This window comes from Crotalus tigris, unplaced genomic scaffold, assembly GCF_016545835.1.
Source record: "Crotalus tigris isolate CLP2741 ecotype Arizona unplaced genomic scaffold, ASM1654583v1 scf7180000017701.1507938, whole genome shotgun sequence".
Taxonomy (NCBI): Eukaryota; Metazoa; Chordata; class Lepidosauria; order Squamata; family Viperidae; genus Crotalus; species Crotalus tigris.
Genome location: NW_024096577.1, coordinates 530,598 through 548,977, shown reverse-complemented (window position 1 = coordinate 548,977; position 18,380 = coordinate 530,598). Strand labels below are relative to the sequence as shown.

At 40.7% G+C, this 18,380-nt stretch overlaps 1 protein-coding gene across 4 annotated transcripts in view; it reads left to right on the top strand.

The window, feature by feature from the left end:
• The first annotated feature begins 5,668 nt into the window (after positions 1-5,668).
• The window catches only part of CPAMD8 (C3 and PZP like alpha-2-macroglobulin domain containing 8), a 64,867-nt gene continuing 52,155 nt past the window's right edge, over positions 5,669-18,380 (top strand). For 3 of the 4 annotated variants that reach the window (XM_039338486.1, XM_039338485.1, XM_039338484.1), the window contains exons 1-8: positions 5,669-5,953; positions 9,088-9,239; positions 11,922-11,944; positions 14,247-14,412; positions 14,518-14,570; positions 15,705-15,722; positions 17,302-17,356; positions 17,542-17,655. In XM_039338486.1, coding sequence (XP_039194420.1) covers positions 5,868-5,953; positions 9,088-9,239; positions 11,922-11,944; positions 14,247-14,412; positions 14,518-14,570; positions 15,705-15,722; positions 17,302-17,356; positions 17,542-17,655 — 667 coding nt within the window. In that variant the 5' untranslated portion in view covers positions 5,669-5,867. The remainder of the gene's footprint in view (positions 5,954-9,087; positions 9,240-11,921; positions 11,945-14,246; positions 14,413-14,517; positions 14,571-15,704; positions 15,723-17,301; positions 17,357-17,541; positions 17,656-18,380) is intronic. The other variant, XM_039338483.1, reaches the window with a different exon arrangement.

Genomic DNA, 18,380 nt, shown 5'->3' with positions numbered 1-18,380 from the left:
ATCCAAGATCAAGTCAACAATGGAGCTATTTACCAACGGAGGTTGTGGGTTCTTCATTTCGGAAGATATCTGAGGAAATGGATAGTCTTTTGTGTTGGATGGTTTCCGTGATTTTCTTGCATGTGCCAGAGGGCTAGATTAGATCAATGCTTTTTCAAACTTGGCAGCTTTAAGATGTGTGGACTTCAACTCTCCGACCTTCCCAGCCAGCATGTTTGGTTTGAAAAATATTGGATTAAATTAACCTTCTATAGTTTATGATTCTGTGATCTCCCAGATAATTTTCTCAGCCAGACTGAGGAAAAATGCTAAGGAAGGAAACGGTATCTTTCTTGCGGTTGCCTAAGTGCTACTTATCACCATCAGTAGTTGTTCAGTGCAGATTTTTATTTGTTTTTTCCTTACCTAAGTCAAGTTAAGAGTAGCAAAGGAGTGTACTGTTTAGAGCAGAAAAAAAAACTTTGGCTAAGAGAGCGAGGGGCTGCCAAAAACTTGACAATCATTGAAGGTGTTGAAATATAGCTCTAGAGAATGATAGTGCCCTCTCTTTTAATTAAGCCCTGAAAAAAAAAGATAAAACAAGGGGAAAAACAGCAGGAATTTCCTCTAGCTTACATGTGAACCAGTTTCTTTCATGATTTGGATGAAATGCACTTGATTAACCCTAGAGGGCAAAGCCATCAAAACTTCCAAATTGTGCAGCGGAAACAAGATTCACTCGAATGTTATGCTCCCTTTTACTCAACCGTAGATCGTCCAACTCTGTTTTCTATGGGAAGATTTTTGTTGCCCATGAAAGCTTTTGCTAAATTTCTTTCTTTTTTGGCTATTTTTTTGTGATTAGAGAGTTATACAGCATGATGCCCATCATCCCCTGACATTCTGCCTCATCTTTTCTTTTAGGCTCTTTTAATAAAAGAAGTTAAATAGAAGCCTGACATGATGCAGAACAAAACTTCTCAGTTCTAGCATTTTTCTTATAAAAAAGTATTTATAAGAATATCTCTGATATTCTCTAAAAATCCTTAGAAAATGAAAGGGTTGGGTGGGGAGGGAAATGCTGCAGTCTTTTGGTAATTTTGGGGGAAAGGCTATATGTCCAGAAGAAAAAAATAAGGCTGATTGAGAAAATGTTGTGCAAGGTGACTGTTGAGTGGGGTAGGGGAAACCTCTGGGAAATGTTTTTTTTTTTGAGAATGTCCGTAACATACATCATAGCCAGTTTGTGAACAGAGAAGCCATTTTGTGCAAGTGCCCACAACTTGTTCCAAGAGTTCTAGAAGTGCCTACAAGATCTAAAATGTTGTCTGACTCTGACTTAAGTTAGATATTTATTTATTTTATTTATTTATTTGTATTCCACTTGTATTATTTTTACATAGAACTCAAGGCGGTAAACTTATTCAGCACATCCTCTTTCTCCTATTTTCCCCACAACAACAACAACCCTGTGAGGAGGGTCTGGCTAAAAGAAGGTGACTGGCCCAAAGTCACCCAGCTGGCTTTCATGTCTAAGTAGGACTAGAACTCACGGTCTCCCATTTTGTAGCCTGGTGCCTTAACCACTAAACCAAACTGGATCTATCTGTGCAAGATAGCAATAGCAATAAGACTTATATACCACTTCCCAGCACTTTACAGCCCTCTGTAAGCGGTTTACAAAGTCAGCATATTGCCCCCCCTCAACAGTCTCATTTTACTGACCTCAAAAGGATGGAAGGCTGAGTCAACCTTGAGCTGGTCAGGATCGAACCCCTGGATATGGGCAGAGTTTACCTGCAATGCTGCATTCTAACCACTACACTGCCACGGAGTGAAACAATTGTCCTTTAGCCTGTCACCAATGTTTGTAAAAAGGCCTCAGAAGGATGGAAAATGGCCTTTGGTACATTTCGTGTACAAGTGGTTCCTGACTTACAACCACAGTTGAGCCCAAAATGTCCACTGTTGTAAGACACTTGTGAATTTTGCCCCATTTTGTGACTTTTCTTACCATAGTTGTTAAATGAATCATTGCAGTTATTAGCTTATTAACACAATTGTTGAGTGAATCTGGCTTCCCCATTGACTTTGCTCATCAGAGGATTCAAAAGGGGACCCTGGGACACTGCAACTGCCACAAATACAAGCCAGTTGCCAAGCGTTTAAATTTTGATCACATGACCATGGGGAGGCTGCAATCATGATGTGAAAAATGGTCATGCCACTTTTTTCAGTGCTGTTTAACTTCAAACGGTCACAAAATGAATAGCTGTAAGTCGAGGACTACCTGTATAGGGACCATTTATCCTTTATTACAGAAAGCTGCCCTCTACATTTATTTTAGTTGTTTATCTTCTTGGTTTTGCTCTGACTTTCCTTTCTAAAGCAAAGTTATAAACATTTTTTTTATTCTTATGAATCTTTTTCAGATTTGCCCCTTTCAAGGTTGTCTTTAATTTTCAGGTTTGTTCTTTAAAAAAAGTTTACAAATTACTGATACCTCAATGTTTATTGATTTATATTGCAGTTTACATCCCCCAGCCAAGTCAAATGATTCTGAGCAGGTTACAAATTAAAATTAAAAATGTGACAATAAAAGAAATGAAAGTTTTAAAAATAAGTGCAAAGGTAAATCCTTGGTAGTCAATAAAACTTAGCTAGAGTTGAAAGTCTGGTGAAACTGTCTTTAAAAATCTTTGAAAAATCATGAGGGAGGGAACTTTAAGGAGTTGCAAAATGTGGGAGCTATCACAGAGGCCTATCATCCTGGCCAGGTACGGCTCTCTTTACATAGAGGTGGGTTCTCAACAGGTCTTCTTGAGATGTTCTCATCCACAAGAAATTTCACTTCTAGCACATGAATACCAGTATTTTCTGGATCAAAGTAGGTCTCTATACATCAATAATCAAGAGTCAGCTTCTCAACTTAGCCAAACACTGGGGTTCCACACATCTTAGTAGTACCTAGCCAACCTCAGTTGACTTCAAAAATTCAGTTAATAATTGGAGGGGACACCATCAGGTAATCCCAGGACTGGAGGCCAAGTAAGTAGTTGGCAAAACAAATAAAAAGCAGACTTAGAAAAAGATAGTGATAAATCAGTTCAACATCGCTGTTAAAAATTTATTTTATTTTTTGTTTTTACATACAGTCATGCACACAATAATGCAAATGACCCAGGTTCAGATATTATCCCAAGACTGCAAGATAGGGAAGAATGGTTAGCTGCCAATATTTAATACCCAGAAACCGTAGCAGCCTCTCCAAACATGGGCCAGGCACTCCATTTCCAGAACGGTTTTCAGGTTGTGCCCATTTCTGGTTTGCACAATCTCAGTGAAGGAGAACAAACTATCACATTACAACCTCCCACAGAGGAAGGGATTATGTGCAAGTATTGTCCACTTCCCTACCCCTACGGAGAGAAAGCGAAGCCTACGCACTTGCAGTCTATCAGGTGACGCTACTCATTCACTCTTCTCCCTTACAACCGCCTCCTGTGTACTCCACTCCATGGATTGTGCATTCCTGCTGCAGCTAATTGCTCATTCTTCTGTGTCTCCTTTTGATCATCACAGTCGGATTTCTAAGCAAGCCAGCCAACAGGGGCACCTAGAATTCTATATTGCGCAGCAAGAATATTCCTATTAGGTGCTGATCACTTTTATTACAAGAATCTTGTCAGGCTGGCTGAATTCTCTTGGGAACTAGTTGATAAAGCTTCACTAGTATGGTCTATGTTTCCTCCCATGGAGAACTCTATGTTGCCACACCTCTTTACTTCTCCCTCTCTAAACCGGGGTCCTCAACCCTCAGGCCATGGCCCTCTGCTGGACCACAGCCTATTTGGAACCAGGCTGCACAAGTGGTGGGTGAGCACGTATGTACATGCAGCCCCTCACATAAAGTTGTGTGCATGCGCACCCCATCCCTCACGCCAAACCATGTGTCAAGTTCGAAGCACGTTTTTGCTGGTGTGACAAATATTGCTTTTCAGCTTGCCAATGAACTTGGGGGGAGGGGGAGGAGAGAGGTTTGGAATGCAGACTTCAAAGATTAAGAAGCCAGAGCATGAGACTCAAGGACATTATACCAGGTGTCTGGCCAAACATAGAGATACTTTCTCATAACAATATTTTTCCACTTGATTGGGCAACGTGACCTGATCATGAGGGAGGAAGGAGAATTCAATGGTTTTACTATATGGCTTTAGGAGGGTCTTGTCAGAGGTGGCTAGGCAGGGCCAAGTCTCTGCACTTCTTCTGATCTTGCACTACTTTTTTGTGGTTTTCCTATGATCTGGCTGGTGTCAGCTTTGATGGTATCCAGCCACCATTTCCTTTGACAGCCTGGTTTCCTTTTACCATTAACTCTTTCAAACATAATTTCTTTCTCCAGTGAATTCCTCCACATGACATGGCCAAAGTGAGATGCAGTTCTGTGATTTTGCCTTCCAATGAACACGTTTGATGTTATGTGCTCCAGTATTTGCTTGTTAGCCATCTTTACTGTCCAAGGAGATTCCACAATTCCCATGGAATAGGTTTTGGAGGGGCTATCTTGCAATCCCCAGACTAGAAGGAATGGTTGAAGCTGGAGGCTCCATCAGATTAGAGACCTCCCATTTTACTGTCAATCCTCTCATTCCTGGTAACTGATCCCCAGCTTGAGAGAGAAAGCAGATGGAGATAACCATTTCCTTAAAAGCTCCCCCATTTTTTAAAAAAAATCACATTCACATGGTGACCATCTTGACTTTTTTTATCATACTGTACAAACAACCCAGGATCAACTGATCCATGACTGGAGGTCTGGAAGACCTGGCTGCCAAGAATTTGTGCAAACCTTGTAGTCACACAAAAATAAATTTCTTCATAAACCAGGATTTTATTGGCATAACATATGGAGATGAGACCACCAGATTCATTGGGGTTGCACATTAAGCAGTCTAGCAAGATCCTGCCTCTTTGGAGGTGACTTGCCTATACAACCATTTGTCTCTATAAAACAGTGGTGGCAAACCTATGGCACACGTGCCAGAGTGGCAGTCGGAGCCCTCTCTGTGGGCAGGTGTGCAGTTGCCCCACCAGAGTTTTCCAGAGTAGCAAGCACATGGTGTTTGAACCAACATGGTAGGAAGTGAGCGAGCAAGCAGCATTGCCCCCCCCCATGCACCAGAGATGGCGAGGGACTGGACCCTGCTGCCCTATCCCCCTGCCATACTCACCCAGTCTGCTGTGACCACTGCAGCCACGCCCACTCAGTAGGCCACCCCCCACCCCCTGAGGGCACCACAATGCTGATGCAGCCCTGGCATTTTGCAATAAATAAGTGGGTTTGGGGTTGTAGTTTGGGCACTTGGTCTCTAAAAGGTTCGCCATCACTGGTATAGGGCTTGCTTGAGCAGGAGGTCTGGCTAGAAGACCTCCAAGATCCCTTCCAAGTCTGTTATTCGGTTATTCCTGCCTCTAAGCATCAGCCAACCCTCGCAGTTCCCAGCAAACCTCGGCCAGGATCCGGAGTGGCGATCCTCGCCCGCCTCCTCTCTGCCCGCTCCGCTCCCAAGTCAAAGAAAGCCGAGGGGCGCGGGTCGAGTGGGCGGGCGGAGGAGGGGCCGGGGGCGGGCCGGCGGCGGTCTTAGGCAGGGCCCCCGGATCGAGGCGGGGCTGCAGAAGAAGCAAGGCACCGGCGGAGCTGAGGGGCCGAGCCGCCAGAGCGAGAGGCTGAGTTAGTCGCTGGGAGCGCTCTCTGCTGCTCCTGCGGGGAAGAAGCCCGGCGCTGCTCGAACGGGGCGGCTATTGGTTGCCGCGCTCGGCACCCTTTCCGCTCCATCTCTTCCTCCGGCCGCCCCGAGGGAACAAAGGGCGCCCGGACCCAGCGCGCCATGCCCGGCGGCCGCGTCTGCTGGATTCTTCTGCTCCTGCCCTTGTGCAGCTTCGGCGAGATCGGCGCCCCGAACCCGCCCAGGCAGTGAGTAGCTACGCGCAGCCCTCGGGATGCCGTTCCCTGAACAAAGCGCACCGAGCAAACGCTCCGCTCGGCAGCGCCTTCCGACTCGCTTCCTTCTCCGCATGTCTTTCCTTGCAACGCGAGCCTCCCGCGCGAGGAAGAGTATTTCTGAGTAGGACTCTGCTTGCTGGGGTGGTCGTGAGCATACGCAGAGAGCTCCTTGGCCGCCTTCCTTTCTGGAAATCTCCAGGCTGCAAAGGACTGGGCATCCCAAGTGGAAGGTTATATTTGTGCAATGCGCGCGCGTTCACACGCACACACACACACACACGTTTTTAGCGAGCAGGTTTTACGCAAATATTTGAACCGCCTTCCCCCCCCCCCCAGTCTTATGCGAGATGAGTTGTGGTCCATAGAAAGTTTCATGCTGTTTGCTTTTATTCAAAACCGTGTTTTTCCTGTCCTTAACAATACAGTTTATCAGTTTAACAAATGTAAAATATGTTCCCAGGGTTAGAATTGGGATGGGTTTGATGTTTCTTCCTCCTACTGTTTGGAACCAAACAATCCGATTGGGAGGGGGGGTCTAATTCAGTGACTGGATTTAGAAACGTTAATCTGGCCTAATTCTGCCCTTGCCTTCTGATGGATAGCATCGAAAAGCAAGCAAGGGGAGCCGGAGAGGGGAGGGTTTATCATCACATCACTTTCTGGAGTGAACTGTAGAAAATTTGAAAGCGCTTCTTGTAGCCTGTCACCAATTGTGTTGGATTCTCCAGGCTGCCTTGTTTCAAAACGGTCTGGCTGCTTTGCTAACAGAAGCCTGGATATATAGCTAAACTGAGAGTCAGTTCAGATGAACTTTTCATTGGCTAGCTAGAAGGAGAGACACTTCTGGGAGAAGATGCAGAAAGTGTAACTTGTGAAATGCAATATTTCTTTGGTGGCTAGCAAGTACTTTTGTTTTCCTGAGGTAAGTTATGCAAAAATCATTGCCTGTGATAAATTACACAGAAGTCATTGCATGCTATTCCCCCCCCCCCTCCACTTTTCTATAACCAAGTTTGTCACACCAGGCTACCTGGTTGTAACTCCTCCAGGTTAAATATTAACCAGCCTTTGACACTTCCTTTGTGAAGAACACATGACAATTTTCAAACTTGCTTTTAAGCTGAGTATGTAAGGTTTAGATTCTGATACTTTGTACATTTTCTTGTTCCTGGCAACAGATCTTTTCTTCACAAGCTGGGGCACTGGTGAATATTGCCTAATTCTCAAGTCAGTTTCCAAAGCTAGGTTAATAAACTTTGCTTTGTTTTATGATGTAGTAAAGGCACATCAAGCTGGTACGATGTATAGTTAGGTTCAAAAGATACCTTGGCAATTCCTTCTCAGTGACTAAATGCTTCAGCATGTACAGATTCCAAAGGCAATACATTTCCTTTTAAGAACTGTCAAAATAGCAAGTCAGATGCTGTCCTAGCATTTGTGACTACATTTCTGTGCAATGTGCATTCTTGATGTGACTCTTTCTAAGCCGTACCAAAAAATGTCAGAAATGCTCGGCTTATGGAAAGATTAACAGTGATGACAGTTTTTAAGTGCAGTGACTTTTAGGAGCAGAACAATGGCATTTGCAAAACAATGACAGCATATTGGAAGAAGAATTTTAAACTACATGTGTTCTGCATATGGGATCATCACCCACAGTGGATGTGGCCATTCACAGATGTTTGCCTAATAGAAGCAGATGTATTTTTTATTTTGCTCTCCATCCCACCCCCTCCTGATACAGAAAACATGGGCCAAAGATTTACAATTAGAAAATAAAATAAAATATATGTATTTTTAGCCTGGTAATTTGAGGAAAACATGCTATATCCTACCCTCCCTGGTTCTTAGCATGCCCAACACAATCTGCATGATGCACACCCAGGAGATCTGAACTTTTGCAGAGTTGTAATGGGATCTCCATGGCAATGCATCCTGCTGAGGAAGAAACACAAGACTTGGAATTTGAAAAAAGACAGGGTTGGGAGCTATAAAATAGCATGACCCTCAACCCCTGGGGTGCCTATTAATCTCCAGTTAGAGAGACCCAAGGGCTGGGCCAAAATGAAACAACGAGCTAAAATATGTTTTAAAGCGTGTGACGTGATGAGGAGCTGTCTTGCACGAAGAGCCTTTGGAGAGCTGGATGCGGTAAAGTGGGTGAGGGAAGTTGAGGAATATCATGGTGTCACGAGGGGGGGGGCATAAATAATTCTGCAAGAACCTGAGAATATTGTTCAGACTTTTGTGAAGCTCTAAAGAGCACTATGAGTAGTTAATACATATTGCCTTAGCCATGTAACAAAAGATAGAGACTGCTTCTGGCCTTATGCCAGAAGAATGAAACAATAGACAAATGCTTGATAAGTATGACTATACCCAGGAGATCCAACAGGACAATTTAAATAGCAACAGGAGACCTTTAAGATTTCTCCCATAAATACAAAATTATTTTTTACTCAGAGGAAAAAAAAATAAGATCAAGGGGGATGCAATACTTCTTGAGCATCCATGCAGGTTTCCTTCACCCTTTAATGCAATCATGTACTTCTTCTCAAATTCCAGCCTCCTTCATGGAATATGTTTCAGAGTCCCTGTCTATCACCTAATGGTCTTTAGAAGGTTCTTTTACAAATCTTTTGTACATCCTGGACTCTGTGTGTATTTATGTGTATGTTTGAGAGAGAGGCAGGGAAAGAAATTAAGAAAAGCAGCCATGTCTGTTTTGGGGATCATTGATCAGTTTTTAATCATTTCTTGCCTTTCCTCGCTGTAGCAAATGAAAATTTTTTAACACTGCTTCCCATCTGTGTTACTGTATAAATCCTTGGGAAAATGGATGGTTATTGCAACCTCTGCTTCATTTTTGCCAATTTTTCTCTTTCCAGATTACAGGTATGGGATAATCCTGAAGACTGTACAGTAGCTTCCAAGATAACCACAACTTTTCCTTGCTGTGAAATCTCTCCTATTTTTCCCCTCATCCCTCTCTTCTTCTGCATGTCTCTACTGACCGGGAGGAGCTGTTTTATGAAATACACGTTGTAAATGATGCTCTTTTCATAGTGATAACTTTTGATTATTATTTTTTTTCCTTTTCCCAGGGGCTACTTGATTGCAGTGCCTTCTGTTTTCCGATCAGGTGTGGGAGAATCTATTAGTGTGACTATTTTTAATCCAGTCAGGGAGACAACGGTCCAGATCCAACTAGTAGTCAAAGGAGAGATGGTGGCTCATGCCCATGGAGCAATTCTAGGTAGGCTGCTATTTGTGTAGATAGTCCTCAACTTACAACAATTCTTTTAGTGACTGTTCAAAGTTACAATGACACTGAAAAATGTGATTTATGACTGTTTTTCACAGTTATGATCATGTGATCAAAATTCAGCTGCTCGGCAACTGGTTCATATTTATGACTGTTGCTGTGTCCCAAGGTCACGTGATCACCTTTTGCGACCTGACAAGCAAAGTTAATAGGGAAGCCAGATTCACTTAACAACCGGGTTATAGACTTATCAGCTGCAGTGATTCACTTAACGACTGTGACCAGAAAAGTCATAAAAGGGGGCAAAACACAACATGTGTCTCACTTAAAAACAGAAATTTTGGGCTCAATTGTGATCGTAAGTCAAGGACTACCTGTATACAGTATATAATTGAACATTAGTAGAGAAAAGCTGTTTGGATTCATCAAGGAAAAATCATTGAATTTGCTAAGGACATAGAAGCACAGTTTTGTGGAATACTTTATTGCAGTGTTTCTCAGCCTTGGTCCCTTGAAGATCGATGGACTTCAACTCCCAGAATAATCCAGCCAATGTGAAGTGTTAATACCACTTTACAATGCCTTGGTAAGGCCACACTTGCAATACTGCATCCAGTTTTGGTCACCACAATGTAAAAAAGATGTTGAGACACTAGAAAGAGTACAGAGAAGAGCAACAAAGATGATTAGAGGTCTGGAGGCTAAAACATATAAGGAATGGTTGCTGGAATTGGGTATGTCTAGTTTAATGAAGAGAAGGATGAGGGGGGACATAATAGCAGTGTTCCAATATCTCAGGGGCTGCCACAAAGAAGAGGGAGTCAAGCTATTTTTCCAAAGCACCTGAGGGCAGGACAAGAAGCAACGGATGGAAACTAATCAAGGAGAGAAGCAACCTAGAACTGAGGGGAAACTTCCTGACAGTTAGAACAATTAACCAGTGGAACAACCTGCCTCCAGAAGCGGTGAATGCTCCAACACTGGAAGTTTTTAAGAAGAGATTGGACAATCATTTGTCTGAAATGGTATAGGGTTTCCTGCCTGAGCAGGGGATTGGACTAGATGACCTCCAAGGTCCCTTTCAACTTTATTATTATTATGATGATTATGATTATTTTTATTGTTTTTATTAGATATCTAGATACCCAATTTGTTGTGCTCATAACCTCAATTCATCCTTTGTCTGAATACTTCTGCTTTTTACTGCAAGTCCATCACCATAATAACAACAGCACATAGTTACAAAACACTAAGCATTTCATTTAGCCATAGAAATATGTATCATCAGCATTTCATTTAGCCATAGAAATATGTATCATCTAGGTTTAAATGTGAATTTTCCTGATTGTAAAGCACTAGGGTTTTAGATGTTTTTAGAGCCACTTGTACTATTTTGTCAGTTTTACATTTCTTCTAATGTCCTTAATACAAATTTAGAAGTAGGTAGCAATATTCAGACAATCAAATATTAGCAATGTCATTTTCATAAAGAAGTGTGACTTTACTGTATAATTATGATTGTCAAGGGTATAGTTCTGCAACAAAAGCCTAACTGAGCATTGCGGGAAGTGGGTAAATTATTTTGCAAAAAAAGGAAGCAAAAAAAATCTTGTGCTTATTTTTTTCAAAAATAAGTCCTACTGTTTTCAATGGGACTTACTTTCAGAAAAGCTGGCATGGGATTATAGCCTAAAATGTTAAACGCTACTCCCAGATACTGTACAGTATGTCTCCTTCACTTAATTACTTTTTAAAAAGAATTTGCTATAATTTATTTTCTGTAAGGATCTTGTGGTCCTGAAATCAGTCTTCCAGTTCTGGGAAAGAAGATGCCATTAATTTTTTTTTTTTTTTTGCAACTTATACAGTAATTCAAAAAGTGGAGATTACAAACAAATCTACTACATTTTTGCAGGCCAACATTCCTGCAATTAAAACCGGAAAGCCACGGAGCATCTTTCTTTGGCTGCTTGTATGTCAATTATTTAAAAATACCCTTGAAATGTACCATTCCAGTGAATCATGTACTTTATAAGTAATTCTATTATCTAAGTGTCATATGCCAACAGAAGTTTTCACAACCGCATGAGAACTGAAGAAGCTTTTAATTGTAGCTCATTCTTCCAAAAGGCTTTGTTGATAGCAGCTGTTTTCTGTTCTCATCTTTGCCGCAAACAGCTGCTTTTGACTCTTGTTTTGTCCCACAAAAGATGCTTGCATGTCCATTTCTCTTCCAACGATTTCAAATGTAGCATTTATGGGCAAGTTTGAAGCTGCAGCACAGGCCACTTGGGTTTGACATTCATGCTATTGGGAGCTTAGCTCAGGAATATCACCATGATCTTTCTCTCCCTCTCTCCAAGATGGGGTGCTTGGTACATGTGGCTGAGCCCTCACCCTGTCCTTCTGGGATTCACAGTTGAGAGGTGATGCTCATGCCAAGGGTAACCATGGATCTTGGGTTTTTTGCCAAGGCTTGTTGACTTTCTGGCATCTTGTAACTGAACTGGCAATTATAGCCAGAACAAACACGTTTATATTTTTTCTGAATATCCATGCTAGATTTGCTGTCCGTTTGTACTAAAATAGGAAAATAGTCAAAATGTTTAGCTTTATGGGAGTTCAGTGGGAGAAAAAATAATGATTCTTAACCCCTTTTCCTTTATCTTGCAGGTAAAGGCACAATCAAGCTTAAGGTAAGTCCTTATGATTTATTTGCAACTATCAAGTACTTACAACTTAATAGAAGCCTTTTTACTTTTAGGGTACAGCAGACAAAATTGTATGCCAGGATTGTACCCATAAAGAAATTTTCCCTTGTCATTTAAACCAGTGTTTCCCAAACTTGACAATTTTAAGGCATGTGGACTTCAACTCCCATAATTCCACAGCCAGCGTTGCTGGCTGTGGAATTCTGGGAGTTGAAGTCCTCATGCCTTAAAATTGTCAAGTTTGGGAAACACTGATTTAAACCCTCAGTTTCACAGGACACCTTTTGGAATGTGGCTGGATTGTTCCAACATTTCTCCATTGTACCCTTCCAGGCTTTTGTGCTTCATCTTAGTACTCTTCTAATACTGCTTGCACAAGTGAAATATATGCCAGTTCCATTAACTTTTGCTGCTCAAGGAATGGGGTTTACTCTGAACTTGGTCTGGAACCTGGCAACAGCAACTGCAGCATTTCTTCAGTGGCTGCAACTAAGACCACACATTCCTTGGCAGCATCTCTGAATGCTAGTTCTTTCAAAGCAGCACATACCAACTCCTTCAGCCATTGCCAAGAGGTCAGATGGTGGACCTATCATTGACCATCTCTGCTCTGGTCCAGTCTCACCCTAGCCTCTGCAGTGAAATACTGCTGCTGTTTGAAGTTGTAGCAGAGTTTGCGGTTGCTGGAACACCTTGAAAATGACTGTTGATCTGCTTCTGATATGTGGACTAAGCTGCTCTGTTTTGCTTAAACAGATAGTCCACTTCTGGGTCCTTCAGAAGCCAAATTTGAACTGAATACCACGCTCTGAATATGTCAGCATTAGGCCATGTTTATATACTGCATTTGCTTTGATTGTTGGAATTAGAATCTCACTAGAATCTTGCAGAGTAGGTTATGTTGGATATCTAATTTGGTAGGGAATCTGAACTTTTATAATTGTTGACAGATCTTAACTTCCTCTCAGATTACACCCTTAGAATTGTGCTGAAATCTATACAAATATCTAGACTAGCATTTGTAAAGAAACAGCATCTACAATATAATGGATGTGTATTCATTTTTTCTTGCTTTCTTTCTGCTTTATAATGAACACTTTTTTAAAGAACAAATTTCTATCCACCCAAATAAAGTATACATTCATTCCAAGAATGCTGTCCATTTACTCATGCATGATATTGGTGTGAAAAGCTCATTACTCTTTTTTTATAATTCAGTTAATTCAACCGTTTCTGCACCTTCTCTGAGCCATTGGTCTTCAGGTATTTTGGAGTATACCTTCCATGTTTCTTATTCCTAGGCTTGTAGGAATTCCAGTCAAAATTATGGAAGAGTGACAGGTTGGAGAAAGCTTCTCTAAGCTTTACAAGCCAAGCGTTTTATTTATGACATCTTTTGAGAACCAGTAACAAACTAGGAATGAGCTACCAATAGCTCTATGAGTATAGGTAACCTTTAGGTTAATTTAAAACACCCTATCCAAGCAATCATGTTAGACATATGGCAAGAACTACCGTTCCCTTTTGCTGAGAAAGAAGATATTAGAAAAAAGAGGATGTGTGCTTCTGTCCACTTTGAATTCTAGTCTCTGCTTGTTTTAGGTTCTTCGCCCAGCCTTGAACCACAACAGATCTTTCTTGAGGAAATGGAGTTCTGTATTCCTGATTTAAAATGATGTCATAGAGTTGTATCTGTATATAGAAAGCTCAGATGGTCCCCAAATTCAGCATTTCTCTGTCTGTGGTCTTTTTCCTTTTCTCTATGTAGTGATTAGCACCTTCTTTCTCTCTTTCCTTTAAGGACAGGCGTCTTCTTTAAAATCCTCTTTGAAAAATGAAGGGAAAGGAAAGAAAATAAAATATGTTGCCTATAATAAGAAAATAGGAAGAATATGGAAAGAATATGGTGGAGTGAAAGTTTGGAAAAGCAATAGTGGTGGAGAAATCAAGAAGCAAGAGGTCTGGATTGACTGTGAAAACCATTTGCCAGATCTTCAAGTTTGTATTCCTATTGATATGAACTAATGTTTCTCTAAACCTTAGCAAATTTAGGATGGATGGACCTCAACTCCCAGAAAATTCCCCAGCTAATCTTGTTGTCTGGGGAATTCTGGGAGTTGAAGTCCATTTAAAGTTGCCAAGGTTGAAAAACACTGATCTAAGTTGTTAAAAAGGATAGGGAAATATTCAGAGTTAACATTTTTAGATTCTATGGTAGAATTAGTTCTGCCCAAGACTTGTAACTAAGAGTCATAAATCCAAGTTCTGTCCTGGATTTGTCTCCTAGGTTCCCTCAGGACTTCGGGGCCAGGCTCAGGTAAAAGTGTGGGGCAATCATCATTTGGCCGAGGAGGGCTACATCTTCCACAACTATACTACAGTGACTATTGATAGCAAAGGCGCTTCCGTCTTCATTCAGACAGATAAGCCAGTGTACAGACCAAAGCAGAAAGGTAAGAGCATTGCATGGGATTGTTGATTGAGTCAGCAGGAGCCTGAAGTTTTATTCTGGAGCCATTTTGATTCTCCCTGATTATGGTTTTCTTTTCTTTTTTTAGTGCTGATCAACTTATTTACCGTTAATCCAGATTTGCGGCCAATCAACGAGAAGGTAAAGATTGCCCTAAGCTTGAGACTTAAGAATCCATATTTCATGCAAATAGGCTAGATCAGTTCTTCTGGCTGGAGAATTCTGGGAATTGAAGTTTGCACATCTTATGAGGTTGAGAAGCACTGGACTAAATTCATTTCATTTGAGAAGAATCTTAGCTAACAACCAATGGAGAAAATTAGTCTTTACTTAAGACCTGAGAGATTGCTCTTGGAGTAGAGAAGAATACAAGTAGACCTCACTTAACGATTATCCTGTTTAGTGACCATTCAAAGTTACAATGGCACTGAAAAAGTAACTTTGTGAGCCATCCTTGCATTTATGACTATAGCAGCATCCCCACCATCATGCAATCAACATTTGGGTGCTTTGCAGTAAAATGTCAGATTGAGGGCATGCAATTTGCTTAACAACCTGCAGTGATTTGCTTAAAAACTACAGTTGAAGTGATGATGTAAGTACATCAGAGTCAGGTGATATCTTGTTCAAAGACAGAGTCACTTAGCAGTGGAGTTGCTGGCTCCAGTTGTTGTTAAAGAAGACTATCTGTATACCAGATAAAATAAAGCAGTTTGTTTAAGAAAGCTATGTTGGTGCTTTCCCATAACAAATACATTTTTTTCTAATTTTGGTAAATGAAAGGAAAGCAATCCAAGGAGTTGAGATGGACCTCTACAAAGGGGAGAGAGTTTTTTTTTTTGTGTAGGCACCCCATTTATGGAATTATCTCATCAGAAAGGTTTGACTGGTGCCCACATTAACCTCATTTAATTTGATTTTAATTTCATTTCAGTAAATTAAATAAACAAACAAATACATTTTCATGCCAGGTGAAGACATCTTTATTTTCCCAGCTTTTTTATCCTGGTTTTAATTGTATTTTAATGTATATTACTTTAGATTTTGAGTTACCGATTTGCAGCTGCCTACTTCGTGTGTTTTTTTTATTTTGCTGTATATGCTTTTATTTAAATTATATTTTTGGAAGTGTTTTAGTAGGAACTGCCCAAAGAGCTTTGGCTGTTGAATAGTTTTTTAAAAAAAAAAACTAATTAAATAACCTTGTGTTTAGTGCCACAAGTGGAATCCACTAGTGGAATAAAGTTATTTAATTTTTTCTTTGTTTTCTTTCAGATTGAAGCTTATGTGCTGGTGAGTATCTGTCAGGACCCAAAGGCCATTACAGTATTTTCTTCGGGGGTGTCTATACAGGCATTGATAAAATAAGATGGAAGAAACCCCGCCCCCCTTCTAGAGCGTTGTATACGCAATGCCCATAAAAAAAGGATGAGGTTTTAATGGCAAGATGCCATGTTGACTTTTTTGACCCATAGTGGATGCCTTGATTTCTCCTCCCCCCCCCATGCAATATTCAAAATTCTATAAAGATTTTGCTTGAGGAATTAAGTTTTCCCTCTAAAAAGTTAAGAAACATAACAGCCCTATTACCTTCACTGTCATTTCCAAGGAATTGCTTGGCATAGGCCAGTGATGGTGAAACCTTTGGGCTCGTTGTGTCAGATATTTGGAAAATGCCTGACTTTATTCTGCTAGCGTGTCCCCCCCCCCCTGTACAAAAGAGTAACAATTTTCTATCACCCCCTCCACCCCATTTAGACCATCCTAACAGTGGCACTTGGCAGCATTGAGACTTGACCTGAAGTAAATAGAGGCCTGGTTGTTGACTTCAGCCCTAGCCCCATCACTGCCATTCAAAAAGGCCACCTCACATCATCCCCCAAAGTGTGCCATTTATCTTCAGATGATGTTCTTCTGTTGACTGGTTCCTGTGGCCTACAAGAGGCTGCTCCAGATCACATGAGGCCTTTGTTTTTGAAGTGGCTTCGGAGAAGGCTCTTCCATGGCCTCTGTGGCCTCTGAAAATTGAGTGAAAGCATGCCCCATTCTCAAGTGATTTTTCAGAGGGTCCAGAGGCTGCACAAGAGCACACCCTATTCTTACGCAGTCTCTGAAAATCACATGAGAATGGGCATGCTTTCAAGAACAGTTTAATGTTGTGAGCTGCCCAGAATCACTTTGTGGCAAGATGAGTAGCAAACAAATTTAATAAATAAATAAAATGGTTGTTGTTGAATGCCTTCAGAAGTTGTGAATGCTCCATCACTGGAGATTTTTAAGAAGAGACTGGACAGCCATTTGTCTGGAATGTTATAGGGCAGGGGTGTTAAACTGCTGGCCCGCAGGCTGGATGCATCAGATGAAACCATGCTCACTCCATTGCCGGGACTGGGGAAAAAGTTCTAATACGTGACGTGACATCGCGAGTTTGACATGTCTGATATAGGGTCTCCTGCTTGAGCAGGGGATTGGACTAGAAGACCTCTGAGGTCCCTTGCAACTCTGTTATAATGTTATTCTGCTGGTGAATGCTGCCATGTAACCGAAAACATTGTGGTGTGTCACTTTTGACACATGTGTCATTGATTTGCCCTTGGCCCTCACTGGAATAGGCCATAACTCATTCAGCAAAAGAAAGAAACTTGTGCACATATGATAAATTTATATGTAATAAAATATTAGAGTAACTATAAACCTGGTTTACGTTTTAACTCTGTGCACCAAAGTTTTCTTAATTATGGTTCATTGAAAAAGCGACTATTGTCTGCTCATATATGCTGTGCCGTGACTTATAAATGATAGTGGCTAGATAAGAAAAATACGCAGATATTGTTAACTAAGACCAATATAAGAAATACGTCTCTTTTCCTAGGATCCTCGAGGATCTCGGATGGTAGAATGGAAAAACCTCAAGCCAATTTGTTGTGGTGAGTTTTAGACTGTCACAACTGAGCATCCCATTGCCCAGAGCTTCAAAGAGAAAGGGTGAGATGCAAATTGATTAAAGAAATAAGGACGAATCATTTGGCTCTTCTATTTTCTGGTTGAGCTCGGTAAGGAAATTGGGCCACCAATTTAGCTTATCTTCTCTGATCTTCCTTTTCTCTGGCAGGCATCCTCAACATGAGTTTTCCTTTGTCGGATCAACCAGTGTTTGGAGAATGGTTTATATTTGTAGAAATGCAAGAATACACATACAACAAATCGTTTGAAGTTCAAAAATATGGTAAGTGAATAGTAGAGCTGCTAGAACTTGTTTTGAAAACACACTATTTTTGAGATGTCATAATCATGTTTGAATGAGTCCAGAGATTAGGAGTGTCACTGGAGTAGGGTCAAAACAATCAAGATGGCAACTGGGGCCATGCAGTTGAAGCCCCCTCTATAGATGCCCCTATATAAATAGTTTCTTAAAAAAAGTTATTGTGTTGGTGGTGCTCAAGGTATTATTATTGCACTTAATCATGATTGTCAGTAATATTTATATTTCTATTCATTCAAACTTAGTATGATGGACAAATGAGGAATAATTAAAGCTATCAAAACATTTAAAAAGTGAAATGGTTACTCCAAATCTTTGTCAAAAAGTCAAATGACTACTCTAAATCTGGACAGCCTAGATGTTAATGGACAAATCAATTATCTGTTTTGCTAGGTTTAATGTCACCATCCTGATCTGTCCTCTAGACTTTAATAAACTTTCATGTTAGAAAGGTTTGTTTTGGAAATCAAAAGTCTTTGGGAAAGTGCTAAAAATAACCTCAGGAAGTTTTATCAGATTTTTAAATCCATTTATTTTTTTGATAAATAATTAATAATATCTAGTTATTAAATTCCCTTCTATTATTGTTTTATCATTTCCAAATGGAGAATATAATAATTCAGTTTCCTCTGTATTTTTTCCATATCATTTCCTTATTTCATTCAAAAATCTATTTCTGAAACTAATTT